At 45.8% G+C, this 15,814-nt stretch overlaps 1 protein-coding gene across 1 annotated transcript in view; it reads right to left on the reverse strand.

Moving 5' to 3' along the window:
* LOC311514817 (protein mono-ADP-ribosyltransferase PARP12-like) overlaps nt 1–13,814 on the reverse strand; it is a 31,300-nt gene extending 17,486 nt beyond the window's left edge. Inside the window, exons 1-5 of the mRNA XM_084617513.1 lie at nt 13,240–13,814; nt 10,052–10,187; nt 8,439–8,703; nt 6,186–6,287; nt 1,097–1,220 (exon numbers count right to left, since the gene is read on the reverse strand). Coding sequence (XP_084473639.1) covers nt 1,097–1,220; nt 6,186–6,287; nt 8,439–8,703; nt 10,052–10,187; nt 13,240–13,574 — 962 coding nt within the window. The 5' untranslated portion in view covers nt 13,575–13,814. The remainder of the gene's footprint in view (nt 1–1,096; nt 1,221–6,185; nt 6,288–8,438; nt 8,704–10,051; nt 10,188–13,239) is intronic.
* Between the last annotated feature and the right edge of the window lie 2,000 nt (nt 13,815–15,814).

Raw genomic sequence — 15,814 nt, forward strand, 5'->3', positions numbered from 1 at the left:
GTTATTATTTCCAGTGCATAGTGGCCACTAGCCACAGACATGCAACTTGGGAAACAGAACTTCAACAGTTTCTTCCAAAAGCTCATCATCACTACAGACGCCAGAGACTCTCTTGGCTGTTAGTAGCAGCAGTAGTGCTGTTCTTTTTTCAGGCCATGAGACATTAGAAGCCGAGACCAGGTAGAATGTGAGACCTTTTTAAGTAAGTGGCCCATATACATATTCCAGTACATTATACCATATATTGGCATGAGTTGGGGATGTAAAAGGTTAACCGGTTAGCATTAGGCTTACTGTTAACTGACCGCAACCATTAACTCCCAGCCCTGGCCGCCCCATGCCAGCCGGAGCGACCTCAGCCCCGGCCGCCCTGCGCCAACTGGAGGGACCCCAGCCCCGGCCGCCCCGCGCCGGCCGGAGGGACCTTGGTTAACCATTTAGCTTTTTAAATGATATTTACATCCCTAGTATGAGTCTCCTCCAATATCTTCTTTGCACTACCATAGCAATTCTAAAGCTTTCTGAAGTTATTCCCACCTTTGCAATTGCTACTTATGCCCCTCAGCTGTCTCTCTCTCTCAGCTCTAATCCTCCCACATCTCCTACCTGCAAGGACTCCTTGCTGGAATGAGAGAAGAGTCATGCACTACCTCAATATGATACTACAATGGTAAAGGAGAAGCACTCTGTCATAAAGGCAGGGATGAATCAGGACAACAGCTAGTCAAAACAGGACAAATTTTCAAGAATATTTTAGTCTAAATTATTTTCTTCAAAAGTTTTCCCATAATCTCCATTGTAAATAATCCCTTTTTGCAATAGTGCAGAACAACAAACAAGTGAGCTAGCCACTCAGATCTATAGCATAACCCATAAACGCCCAAGATGGATCCCAGGCTACAACAAACAACCAGGGAGTTAGATCTGTCAGCTGGTGTAAATCAGCTAAATCCCATTGATTCACTAAATAAAATGAAGCAGTTTAGGTATCAGCTTTAATGGAGCTGTGTCAATTTATGCCAGCTAAGGATCTAGATCAGTATTTCACTTTTAGAAGGAAAACCATAAACATTAGTAAATTACTAACAGTTTATACCTGTTATTACTGGGGTCACAATATGCCTTTTCAATTTTCTCCATATCCTTCAAGTCCTTCCACAGGGCACCTTCCAAGATCTGCCATCTATATGGCAAATGAAAATGAACTCTGATACACTTATCTAAAAAAAGGTAAAAATGAAATGAAGCTGTATTAGTTCTATGGCCTAACACAAGATGATTTTTCTGGGTCTGTGTATTGGAATCTAATGCTTGTGAAGGTTCCAGGTACACAGCACTAGAAAGCGTCCACCTACTGAATAGGTACAGCACAGACATCTCAATGCAAGCTTCCATACACTGGCCAACAAAAGTGATTCAGTTGTGACCAGGAGGGACCCCCTGCTGTAGTCCCACCGCATTCTTTGCTTGTGTTGAAAAAATACTATTAAGGATGGAATTGCGGTGGCGGTGATGGGTGTGTGTTTGCTTTAAATCTATAAGGTCATATGTTACTATGAACTAAAATCCCCTCAATGGATCAAATAAATATTTTTTCCAACCAAATAGATTACACTGGTGACCTTGTTGACAATGAGAGTGGGAGACCCAGTTAGATTCCCGGAGTTAATATCTGTCGCTCCCCAAGCTGATGCTGTTCGAACAGTCCAGTCCTCTTTCCACTGTGATGCTGGCAGACCAGGTGCCAGCTCCTGCCAAAACCACTAACTCTCAACTGAACACCAACAAATACCATGCTGGAACCTGTGTGTTAATATTCTTAAAATAGGTATTAGATTTATAAAAATGTGTTTAGTGTTTAGACTTTATGAAATGCTTGTATGTATTAATGTCGCTGACAACATCTGCACCCCATGTTATAAGGTGATATTACAGAGGATTGCGATGCAAATACTTAATTGTGTAAGTCAGTCAGTTATCAAACAGAAAAGAAACATTAATTAATGTAAAATTCTGGCTTTCTACAGAAGGTATTAGAACCTGCTGTCAAGAAGGCCCACTGAAACCAAATGAGCCATTGTGAAACATCAAAGACTCTGTTAATTGCATTCCTCCCCCCACCAAATGAAGAGGAGATCCAAGTGTGTACTCATCCCATCAGTTTGAACTCTGGGGGGGAGGAAGTCCCTAACAAGAAGAAACAGTAACTATGTTATTTGGATTTTAGGAGGGCAAGATTTCTAAGCATAAGCAAGGGATCCCCAGCTGCTTAGCTTGGGGAAGCACTAAATGACATACAGAGCTTGAATATTAGAAACAGCTTCTATCATCTTTTGGAACCTAAGATTGTAATCCATTTGTGTACTTACATTTACCTGCTTTAACCTTGTAAATTACTCTCTTATTTCCTCTTCCTAGTTAATAAGTCTTTAGATAAATTATTATAGATTAGCTACAAGCGTCACTGGTTTGAGTTCTCTAATGAAACTGACCCTGGAGTAAGTGACTAGTCCTTTTGGACTGGGAGTAACCTGAATATTGTTTCAGAGTAGCAGCCGTGTTAGTCTGTATCCTCAAAGGGACGAGCTATCACAAAGATAAACTCACCTGGGTGGCAAGACAGATTGGAGTACCCAAGGAGACAGTCTGCGACTCTATGTTAACGCTGTTTTAGTGCCTGAGGAGTTCACACTTGATAATTGGTTGGTGAAATCTAAGTATAGAACTCACAACTAGTTTGTGGTTTGTGCCCTGCTTCTGCACAGTCTGCCCCAGACTGCACTCACATTCAAGCCACTGCAGGACAGCTACCACTGTCCCTCTTGACAATATAGGCATTTTGTGACTGAGACAGGGCTCATACTAAGAAGTGTAGATATGCACAGCTACTGAGTTAACATAAAACTCCTCACCAGGAAGAGTAAAGACCAAAAAAAAGTTTGTATGCACGAAGTTCAAGCTGTTTTTCATTCTAGAGCAACAGGCAGAGGACCTTGAACAGCAGCTGAAGTCAAAGAAACCACACTGCACAAAATTATGAAAAAAGAGGCACCATCAGCAGAGAGGCAGCAGGCTGAGACCATGAGCAGGGAAAAGGATGAAAGGTGAACATGGCAACGAGGAATAGAAACAGAGAAGGAGACATGCAACCACACACAGACAGCAGCAACAGCTACTTCACCCTGACAAGTTGGAGGATGCTCGGAATGAGAGGAGGCTGAGGTCAGATAACAGTTCAAACAGCCTTAAAGAGACAAGGGGCATGTCTTCACTGGCAGCACTTTAACGTGGCTGTGTAGTTGCAGCACCAGCCCTGGGAGAGAGCTCTCCCTGCACTATTAAAAAAACAACAAACACCTCCATGAGAGGCGTAGCTCCCAATGCTGGTGCACTGTCTACACTGGCACTTTACAGCACTGTGGGGGGGGGGGGGAATTCACACCCCTGAGCAAGAAAGTTGCAGCGCTGTAAAGTGCCAGTGTGTAGACAAGCTCAAGTACTGAAAGGGAGCAAGACTATCCTGTGTCCCTAAGACACTAGATCTGATCAGTACAGCAATTCCTACATTCCATCTAATCTAGTATCCAGCCTCTGACAGTGCCACTGCTTCAGAGGAAGGTGTAAGAACCCTGCTGTAGGCAGATATGGGATAATATGCTTCATCCCCACGTCACCACATTAGATATAGGAATGAGATATAATTAGAGACTGCATAAGCCCTGAAACTTGAGGTTTAATATCCCTTCCAAAATGTATTAGCAATAATCATGACAACTCTTGATACTCTTGTTATCCGTATAAATGTCCAATCCCTTTTTGAATCTTGCTAAGCTCCTAGTCTCAATGACTTTCTGTAGCAACAGGTTTCACAGTGTAAATTACACACTGTGGAAAAATATTTCTTTTATCAGTTTTGCCACTTTTTAATTTAATTAAAAATCTCTTTGTTCTTGTGTTATGCAACAGGAGAACACAAGCTCCCAATCTACCTTCTCTAGACCATACTAACCCTAGTCTATACTGTTTGCTAATTTTATCATGTCACCTCTTTAAGAAAAGGCAATTCAATCTTTTCAGTTACTCTTCATGAAAGTTTTCCCATGCCCTTGATCATTCTTGTTGCCTTTTTCAGAACTCCCTTTGACTTTCCCGTATCTTTTTTTAAGATGGGATGGCCAGTACCATACCCAGTATTCCAGATGAGGCCACACAATTGATATGAGGCATTATAATGTTCCCGTGTTATTCTCCATTCCATCCTAACAGTGTTTGTTTTCTGATGGCAGCTGTGCATCAATCAGAGATCTACAGTGAGCTGTCTACAGTGAGACCCAGGTTCCTACCCGGAGCTAATACAGTTAATTCAGAACCTTGAAAAGTATGCTAGTAGTTTAAAAGTTTTCCCTCCAATGTGCGTTAACTTTCATTTATTGACACTCAACTTTAATTGCCACCTCATCGTCCATTGACCTAGCTTAGTTAGGTCTTTCCGAAGTTCCTCAATCCCTCCTGGTCTTGACTAATCTAAGGCCATGTCTAACACTACACAATTATTTCGACCTAACTTATGCCAGCATACAGCCACCAGTTATTATATTGCTTGTGTTCACGTGCACGTGGCTCCTTGTATTGGTGGTACGTGTCCACACTAGGAGCGCTTGTATTGATTGTACTGTCAGTGTGGGGCATTGTGGGACGGCTTCTGAAAGCCAACAACAGTCAACATAAGCAACAGTGTCTAAACTGACACTGCGTCGACCTAATTACACTAACCGTGGTTCTACGCCATTGTGGAGGTGTTACTAAATCGGCGTAGAGAGGCACTTATATCAGCGGGAGCCAAATTTAAGTGTAGACACTTCCACCCTTAGGTTGACGCATGGCAGCTTACATTGACCTAACCATGTAGTGTAGACCAGGCCTAAACAACTTGTGTCATATGCAAATTCTGCTACTTTGCTCCCTTTTCCAGAGCATTCATAAATATATTAAATTCTGTACCCGGTACATAGCCTTGAGGTATCTCAGTGTTAACCTTTTGCCAGGATGAAAGCTGACTATTTAATCATACTCGGTTTTCTAACTCCTAGCTAGTTTTTGATCCATGGCAATACTTTGCCTCTCACCCCATGACGATTTTGCTTCTTTAGTAGTGTTTTGTGAGGGACCTTGTCAAAGGCCTTTTGAACAGCTAAAAAAATTGCCAGCTACTGGATATAGGTGTAGTTTGACACATTCAAAGAATTCTATTAGATTAGTGAGATACCATTTTCCTTTGCAGAAAACAGATCATCATGTAATGATCCTCCAGGTGTTTGAGTCACCTGTTTTAAAATTATCATTTCAACCAGTTAGCTGGGTACAGATGTAAGATTTATTGGCCTGGAATTCCACATATCACCCCTAGCATCTTCTCTGAAATACAGATACAACATTTGCTACCTTTCAGTCCTCTGGAACAGTAGCTTTTTAGAAAATGAGACTATACTTCATACTTAAGGGCCTTCAGAACTCTTGGGTACATACTAGACAGGTCTGATTACTACTAAATCTAAAATCTACTATGTTAAGCCTGTTGCCAACACCATCTGTGATAAGAAGTACTGTCTGGTGTTTTCTGGTTACCAGAACACGCAATACGACAAGAGAAAGGATACATGGCAGCAGGTGGTGGAACTGTCACAGAGACTCCACATTGTTGTAACAGTGACGTAAATGAAGGGAGAGTCAACAGAATCAAGGGCAACCTTAGGGATCTGGAAAGAGAATCCGCGTGGGTTTGCCCCAAACTGATGTTCTCAAGAGATTCTTTCTGTGTCAAGCAGAAGTAAAGGGGGAAAAAAAGACCAATACTAGAAACAAAATGAGGGCTGCATAGATGGTAAAGGAAGAAGGGTCACGACTTCATGGAGCAGTGCTGTTTCAGCCTTCGTAGATGGAGGAAGAGACTAGCAACAATGGCCTTGTGGCAAAGTGTACAGCCTAGGGACGGTGGGGAGAAAGGAAAAAGGTCTTATTTGGAAGTGAAGACCAGCTTCCAGTCATTTTTACTGAGTAAAATCATTATACAGGCTATACCATAGGACTATTTGGTAACTAATTAAAAACAAAACAAAAAACCGACCCACACACATTCTAAGATAAAGGAAAAATTAATGCGACTTGCTAGTATCATGACGACTTACCTTGAAAGCTACAACTTTTCCTTATGTAGTACAAGCAGATCTCGTCTAATTCTTCATTACTCTTTGTATTCAGGGATACCTGACTAAGACTGTCTCTTCTTGCTACAAAGGAAGAAACAAGAGGTGTCATTTATAAATAGCTCTTGTATGCTTAGTTTCAAGAAGTTCTCCCAAAAAAATGCACTTATGTTTAGAGAAGACACACATGAAGAGACTTTGTAACTACACGACTCTGATCCAATTCCAAGAAGACTGAAGGTGAAGCCTCCCCACAACAAAAATAGATTCAGGCACATAGTTACTACATATAACAAAAAGTCATAACATACTTACATTTTACAGCATAGATGGGGTTTAACTATGTTCCATAACAAAACTAAAGCCTTTGTCATTTTGTCCAAGCCATTAGTCCAATTACATAAGCCTGTTCTTTGTTTTGTAATATAGACAGTCCCTAATTTGGTCCAACTTACATTTTTAGATCCTGAGCATGTAAATGATACCTAACTTAGATTCCCTTACAGATGTAACTTAGATACCTTTACTCATCACTAAGGCTGCAATTCTTTCATGGAGGTCACGGATTCCGTGACTTTCCACGACCCCCGGGACTTCTGCAACAGCTGGTGCAGCTGACTTCAGGGCCACCCAAGCAGCTGGCCCTGGGGCCACCTGTTCCGGTGGTCCCCAGGGCCAGCCGCACCAGCTGCTGCTGGAGTGACCCAGGGCCACCTGCTCCAACAGTCCCTGGGGCCAGCCACTGCTCGGGAGGCCCCAGGGACTGCCGGTGCAGCTGGTCCCACAGACTGCCGAAGCAGTAGTCCAGGGGAGAGCCCGGAGCAGCAGGGCCTCAGAAGTAGAGATTTAGTCAGGGGTATTTTTGGTAAAAGTCATGAACAGGTCACGGACTATGAATTTTTATTTATTGCCTATAACTTAGCCTTCCCATCACCTCTGAATTTGACTTCTGGGTCTCTATTTAGTTTCTTGAATTCAGTTTTTAGGTGTATTGTAACAATACAATACAAGAACAGAATCAAACAGACAGTGAAATGAAGGCAGAGAGATGTTAAATGACTTGACCAAGGTTACACAGACAGTCAATGGCACATCTGGAAACAGAACCCAGAAAGCTTGCCTCCTAGTCCCCTTCTCCAGACTTAGTCAGATCAGTTACAGAATATCATGAATCAGACTTGCTTGGCTTACTAAGAAAGATATCTACATCACCCCAACCAGTGGAGTAACAGCCTTATTGTTTCAAAACACACAAGTTATGTAGGTATCCCAGACACCTATTCACCTTGCCACCTTTTAACACAGAGTCTACAATTTAGAACTGCCGTGGTTCCAAAGGTACACAAGAGAGCTGAGTGATCAGATGGCAGTTACACATTCTGTTTTTCTACTGTGCAGTCCTTTAATTAATTTAGCATAGTTTAAAAATGTAAGCGGAAAAGGAATAGAAAACATTAAAGCTATTAGAAGCAATTAGGACACTGCTTTCCATGGCTTCTCATGCTAGACAACCTAGATAAGAGAAAGGTGGAGAAGTATATAAAATCTCACACACACACACACAAAAAGCCTGCCCTTCCTTTAATGCGTTCTCTCTCTGCTTAACCCACTTCCACCAGAACTATAATAAAGAATCCCTTTCTTCCCATTTCCAGTCCTACTCTTCTGTTCTATAGAAGTTTTTAATACCACACTCATCACCACAGTATCTGAACGCTGACCATAAAGCAATGTGACTACACTTCTGTCACATGTTTGTCCTCTCATCCTCTCCCCAAAGAGAGAAGCACATGCAATGGAGTTTCTTGTTTTGGCACCGTGTGACGTTTTCTTTTTTGTTTAATATATACATATACCTGTTACTCTGTGTTTATGTTAGAGAAGGAAAGGTCAAAGAACTTCACCTTGTACTTGGAGTGGAAAGTGGTGAGGTTTGTGATGGTCCTTACTTCCTAGAGAAGAATTTGACAAGGGGGATGTTTATAAAGAGAGAGAAGGTCCCTCACCTGGTAGCAGGGTTGCCAACCCTCCAGGATTGTCCTGGAGTCTCCAGGAATTCAAGGTTATGTCATGTGATGAAACCTCCAGGAATACGTCCAACCAAATTGGCAACCCCTAATAAGAACTAGAGCTAAGTCTCAATTTCAGTTTCCCCTATCTAGCAGAGATCTGTGCTAATGCTAGGCTCACTGTCATCTCCTTCCCTTATGTTTTAAAAAGAATTAAGTGTTTTACCTTTGCATGGTGAAGAAGCGCCATTTTTGATGTCATACATGTTCCTGAAGATAGAAGGCAGTTTGGCAATCAGGTTCGGGCTCATTCCCCGCCTCTCCAGTTTTTCATAACACTCCAGATTTAAAATGTCATGTGATCGCTTGCAACTACTGCCAAATCTGCACTCTCCTTGCAAGTAGTACTGGCATATATGGAGTTTGGTGCAGATCTTCTTGAAGGTACAAGACCCATAGAGTCCATCACCTTTGTTATAATGCATGCATACCTGGGAAAGAGAAAAAACAACAACTCGAGGGCAAGTAGTAGATTTTGGCCACTTTCTTGCTCATACACACTCAAAACAAAAACAAAAAGCCATGAAGAAATGTATAAGGGTTTTTCTGCACCACGGCTACTGTTTAGAACAGTGGGGCCCAACTTATTACACAGGAGGGCCACGTAAACTAAGTATAACCTTGTGTGGGCCAAACAGATTCTACATATTTTAATAAGATTTAAAGTCGCCTGTATTGATTTATATTTTAAATTCAGCTTGTTTTGTATGTATTTAGATAAATAGACAATACTGTACATAGATACATTCTACACCCTTGTGTAAACTAAAATGATGTAAACATGATGACAAAATACTAATGAATTGGCTATTAGTATATTGTGTTGAAGCAGGCCACAGGCCTTATGAAATGCTCTGGTTGGGTACCCCTGGTTTAGAATGGGCTTTTGGGCAGACTCAAACATCTGCAACAAACTCATTTAGGCCCACTTCGATGATGGCAAATTGAATTTTACTCTAACTCGTACACATTTGGCATGGTTGAGTTGCTCTTTCTGTAAGAACGTCAACTCTTTAGGTTGCTAATTTTGCTGTGCTTGATTTCTCATCTTTAGTGTTTTAAGAAGATAGGTTTTGAATTTAAATTTCCTTGTAAATTCTAGTCATGCAAGTTGAGACCATTTGAGTTTCTCTTTTGTTAATCCTTTCTGAACAGGTAACACCCAGTACTACAGATTTATATTATGGATGATTAAATACTAAAGAACAAAGATTTATAGAAAGTCAATACAAAAAATCATTGTATAAATTACATTAGAACATTTTTAAAAGATAAAAGAGCTATTAAATTAGCATGTCTAGTTTCTTGAAAGCCATTAGTCCTGTGTGTTTGGGATTTATTTTTTATTCTGAATGAACCTGGGTCTCATGAAAAGCTAGTTTCTACCATCTAGCTCTGCTAATGCACTTCAGTCTTAAATCATAACACTTCTGATATTCCAGACTCAATTTCTGATAAAGCTCGGTCAATACACTTCAATCTGATCTGCAATATCCATTAAAAAAAAAAATTAGAACAGCAGGGGTGTTGCAGGTCAGTAATGAGGTACCGCGCCTGAGCCATGAAGGAAATATGTAAAAAACAAGACACTGATCCTGCAAATGCTTCCGCACATGGTTGATTTTACTTCAGTAAAATTACTCTCAGTAATAAAGTTAACTACAATTACAAATGTTGCAGGATCAGGGCCTACACACCTCACCATCACAGTGTGTGCCAGTGCCATTATTCTTTCTTTTCATGATACTAGTTGCAAAGGGCATAATATATTGCACTCACCTCAGGCAAGAGCGAAGAATCATTTTGAAGCAAGAGCTGGCGCAACTCATCATCATTTAAGTTTTGAAGCCCATGTATTTTTAGGACACGGAGGTTATGCTCTGACTGAAAGTTATGAACAAACTTGCACTCTTTCCTACAGGTTAAGAAAACCAGACATAAAGGAGGATACGTAACCAGATTACATGGTAGTTACACTCCAGGATGAAAAAGCAGGAATAAGGGTTTATATTTCTAGCTCTCCTATCACAAGTACACTACTAAACTTGAGCAGCATAAAATATTCACAATCAGTATATAAGTGATTATTTGTATGATGCATTAGTCTTTGTGGATCTCCATGATTCTAAGTAGTCTGCCTATAAGGGATCTTGTGAACTATGTAATCACATAATTGAAGATTACTTTTAAATTCCTGCATGTTTGTGCTTGTGTCCCCCACTTTTCCCCCATTTAAATCAACCCTCTAATCCTCGTGGTCGCAAAGAAAGTCTTCAAATTTGAACAGAGGTCTTGTCTGTAGTAGACAATTTTACTGTGTTAGTAACATTTGTTCTTCCTTAATAGACTGAAATGCATTCTGCATACACACACATATGCTGCAACCATCAGGGTCTTTAGGTAAGGTTGCAGACAGATCTCGAATTCTCAGGGTTAAACAAAAAGTCAGCCTGAATCACTCTGGGGTAAATTATTTGTGAGCTAGTATATAGGAGCTGTAAGCACAAGCCTTTAAAAGTGACCTCCTACCAGAAGGGTGTGTGGAAAAAATGGAACTGCTCTGTAATACTGTATGTTGACCTGGGTTATTGGGATGTTTACTGTATGAACATAGAGCCTCCCTTTTATACTAAGCAATATGGAAAAACAAGCAGGAAGGACACAATGGCTCATGATAAAAAAAAGAAAGACGACGCACAGGGGCCAGGGCCGTCCTCACCCATACGCAGCTGCGTAGAGCACCAGGAAATTTGGGGCACCAAATTTCCTGGTGCCCTGGGCAGCTGCGTGCTGCTCCCGCCCCTGCTCTAGCTCTTCCTGCCCCCGCCCTGCCCCCACTCCCCTGAGGAGTTCAGCAGGGCTAGGCCTGCACTCACTGGCGGCGGGAAGTGCAGTGACCCCGCCCCCAGCCGCGCCGCTGGTGGGTGGTTCCTCTCTGCCCCCCTAGCCAGCCCCCCCACCCCTGCGGAGGCCTGGGGCCAGCCCCCTCTGCTCATGCATAGGGCCCCAGAATTGCTAGGGACGGCCCTGACAGGGGCTAAACCCAGCACCACTGATACACAGGATACTGTAGCCAGGGACCAGACTAGGAGTGAGAGAACTGCAAAATTCCACCCCACGAGCGGTAAAGGCATGAGGCTGGACACCTGAGGTAGATGCACTCACAGACACAGAGGGGCCAGAAGTACAACTAGCACTGCAATTGCCATAGGGGAAGTATAATGAGCAGAGTTTCCAGCTCCACAGCTTCCTTAGCCATAAGCCATTTGCAAATGGGGGTGCCATTCTGACCACAGTCTAACTCATCAGAGACAAATTTAAGGATGGGTGTATATGACTGAGAGGAGGTCTTCTCCCCCCAAACTTAATCAACGCTCATGCCCTTCCCACACATCTTGTCCCCTTATAACCTTACTCTCTCTAGGGCCCTACCTAGAGTCCTACATCACTTCTTCGCTCTCTTCAACATGTAGGAAAATGGGCAACAATTTAGGCTGAACACAACTGAGAAGAATAGACGGAAAGGGGCGAGAGAGGCACACCTCTTCAAAGGGGTATAAGACATCAGGTCTCTGCAAGAACACACATGTAGAGGAGGAAACATGCTTATTTTAAAAACTGGAGCAGGTGAGAGGAGCTTTCCCCTGGCCAGGAGGGATTTCAAAGGGGTTTACCCTTCCCTTTATATTTATGACAGATGCGCTGAGACCACTACATGCATCACCGAGCAAACAGGAAGGAATGTACAGGGTGGGGCTCACGGTTGGTCACCTGAGGGCAGGGCAGTAGAGTTCAAACTGATGACCCGAGAGAGAGGTGGGAACAGGCATTGTGGGACACCTCCTGGAGGCCAATTGCAGCGCTGTAATCGCCACCGTGTCTACACTGGCACCACAACACACAAAGCTGTACATCTCTGGTTTTTTTAGAGCAATACAACTGCACAGTTTCTGTGCACTAGGTGGCTTGGCAGCGTGTACACCTCGGGAGTTACAGCACAGAAAGCTGCTTTACTGCACAGAAACTTGCTGGTGTACACAGGGCTTAAGTCTGAGAATCTCCTCAGAGCATCACAGCTAAATACAACGTGGAAGAGATTGTTTTTAGCATAAGTAGTTAACAGATATTTCAAGGCACCATTCAAGGTGAAGTGGCCCATTAACATCCCTCCAGTTATAGGAAGGACAAGGACAGAAGGAGGGAAAATGGCAGCTGGGGATGAGGGGGTTAGCGGGTTACAGATTGTTGTAATAAGCCATAAATCCACTTTCTCTATTCAGAACAACAGATGCAAACCCTGCAGACAGACACACTACTATGATGATCAGTGCCCCCCACGACACACCTTTCAAGATGCATGGGTTCTACACATGCCTATCACAATATATGGTGTACCTCATCCAGTGCACTAAATGCTCTAACAACTAATGGCATGTCTTTCACATGGAAGAAAAAAACATATATCCCAGAAGAAAAATAGCAAAGATTTCCTCATACCATGGAACAATCTATCCCCCGGTGAGTAACAATGATCAATTCCTGGTTTTCTAAACTTTTGAAAGTCAAGGCCCATAATCAGAAAAACAAAACCAGTTGCACACCCCCTTGCACTCTTCCCTTTGAGGTGTAAACCCCCCTCCCCCCCCCGTCCACATCTTGCACTGAAATATATCAAGTGGGAAGGGGAGAGGAAATGAACACCAACTCCTGAGCAGACACTGGGTGTGGGGTCCTGACCCAGCAGCCCTGAGGGTCTGTCCCACAAAAGAGGGGGCGCCCCCTTGAACAGTTTGGGTGGCACTCACTGACTATGGAAGTGGATGTAGTGGGCCCAGCCTAGGCAGGGGGCCCATCCCCCACGGGAGGGGTGTGGGGGAAATGGCCAGAGGGGGTGGATCCAGGCTCCCCCAGGGGAGGGGAATGGCCGGGGGGGGGTCCCCAGAACCCCGGGGGTGACCCCGGCTCACCTGGTGCGCTGGTAGCGGCAGTTGCCGTACAGGAAGTACCGGCAGATGTGAAGCTGGCCGCACTGGCCCCCGCAGCCGGGTCCCGGCCCGCCGTGCTCCGGGCACAGCCGCACCGCGCTCGTGGCCACCACCACCTGCTGCTCCTGGGGCGGGCCGCCGGGCGAGCCGGGCCCCGGCCGGGTCACCAGCGTGAACCGCTCCGGCTCCGCCAGCAACAGGTTGTCCAGGCTGGGACTCAGGGCCGGGAGCCGCCGCGACAGCTCGCCCTGCTCCAGGGAGCCGCCGGCGGAGCAGAGCGCCCGCAGCGCCTGGCTGGGCAGCGCGGGCCGGGCCATCCCGGGCAGCTCCGAACCCCCCGCCGCCGCCGCCGGGTGCCCTCTCCCCGACCACTTAGTGCAGCTCCGCCCCGGCGCTCCCTGCAGCCTCTTTATTGTTGTGAGCCTCCCGCAGAGAAACGAAACTGAAAGCGGATCTTCGCGCAGCTACCCTACCCTACCCTACCCGCCCCCCCGCGGGAGCCCGAGCCGCCCCCGGCCTGAGGGCGTCCCCATGTAGCACCCGTGACCCGGCACCGCTGTATTAGCTGCCGCCGCGGGTCGGGGAGGCGGAGTCGCCCCTCCAGGAAGTTCCGCTGCAGATCAGCCCGGTGGCCAATGCACGGACCTGCCTGCCCTCCCGGGCCGCTGCAGCCGGGGGGTGGCGAGCACGCTGCGCCGTAAACAGCATCTTGACGCCTTGGCCTCAGGCTCCCTCAGCGGCCCGCGCTAAGTCCGCGGCTGCCACTGACTTTGCCCTCCACACGGGTATCACACCAGCTCTCCTGATGCTGCTTCTCCAGCCTCACCCATCCCTCGCGGCCTGGCTCCCTTTCCCCCCCCCCCAAGCTGGGGCGTGCCTACAAACCCAGCAGAGATGCTGACTGCAGCCATGTCGTGCACACAGCCCTCGATGTTTAGCTCTTCTTCAAGACGTTTACAGCAGCTCTCAAAGATTAGCCACCTCTAAATGGAATAAGTCGTGTCATTAGCATGTACCCAGGTGCAAAGAGTTTGTCCGGTTTTTCCTGGTGGTGAGGTTGAAACCCAGGTCACCTAAATTACATGATTGCCCCACCCACAGGACGGGCTTCCGTGTGTGATATCAAGTTTTTTACATCACAGCCCCTCTCTGTCCCTCAGTTTCCCCTATCTGTAAAGGGGGACACTTCCCTCCTTTATACAGCTCCTTATGATCTACTGATGAAAACTGCTATATAAGAGCTAAGATTTAGTACTTGTTAGTCCAGGGGTGGGCAAACTTTTTGGCTGGAGGGCCACATCTGGATGGGGAAATTGCATGCAGGGCCAGGGCAGGGGGTTGGGGTGCAGGAGGGAGTGTGGTGTGCAGGAAGGGGCTCAGGGCAAGGGGTTGGGGCAGAGGAGGGGTGTGGTGTACAGGAGGGGGCTCAGGGTAGGGGTTCAGGGAGGGGTGTGGAATGCGGGAGGGGGCTCAGGGCAGGGGGTTGGTGTGCAGGAGGGGTGCAAGGTGCAGCAGGGAGCTCAGGGCAGGGGGTTGGGGTGCAGGAGGGCTGCGGGGTGTGGCAGGGGCTCAGGGCAGGGGGTTGGGGTGCAGGGGGGTTGCGACTGGGGCTCAGGGCAAGGAGTTGGGGTGCAGGAGGGGTGCGGCAAGGAGCTCAGAGGGTTCTGAGCAGAGAGTTGGGGTGCGGGGTGCAGGAGGGGTTCGGGCTCCAGCCCAGTGCCACTTACCTGGAGCAGCTCTGGGGTGGCAGCGGCGCGCACCAAGCCCAGGGCAAGCAGGCAGGGAACCTGCCCTGTCCCCACGCTGCTCCCGGAAGTGGCTGGCACCATGTTCCTGCGGTCGCTGGGAGAGAGGGGGCAGAGGGTTCTGCTCGCTGCCCTTGCTGCGCCTCCAGGTATTCCCCAAAGCTCCCATTGGCCGCAGTTTCCCATTCCTGGCCAATGGGAGGGCTGGATCCAAAGTTCTGAGGGACTGGATACGGCCCATGGGCCATAGTTTGCTCACCCCTGTGTTGGTCAATGCCATTTCATTGCACTGCAATGAAAGCATGGCACAACATTGTGACACACATGGCTTGTAAACTCTTATTGGGGCAGAGATCACCTTTTTATTATGTGCGTACACAGTGTGTAGTACAATGGGTCTCTGGTCTTTAATGGGGGCTTCTAGGCCAGGAGTTCTCAAACTGGGGGTCGGGACCCCTCAGGCAGTTGCGAGGTTATTACATGAGGGGTCACGAGCTGTCAGCCTCCATCCCAAACCCTGCTCTGCCTCCAGCATTTATAATAGTGTTAAATATATTAAAAAGTTGTTTTAATTTATAAGCAGGGTTGCCATGTGAAAGGGGTCACCAGTGTAAAAGTTTGAGAAACACTGTTCTAGCACTACTGCAATACAAATAATATAAATGCATGGCAAAAAAAAATCTTTGTTTATGAAAAATTAGGGTTTCCCAGTGACTGCTCATGTCCTTCCAGAATGTAGAGTTCAACAAAATTTCAGAAAACCAGGAAATGCGGAGTTAGGGTCAAGGTGGATATGATTTAAATCAAATCAT

This window comes from Lepidochelys olivacea (genome assembly GCF_965140295.1).
Source record: "Lepidochelys olivacea isolate rLepOli2 genome assembly, chromosome: 1".
Taxonomy (NCBI): domain Eukaryota; kingdom Metazoa; phylum Chordata; order Testudines; family Cheloniidae; genus Lepidochelys; species Lepidochelys olivacea.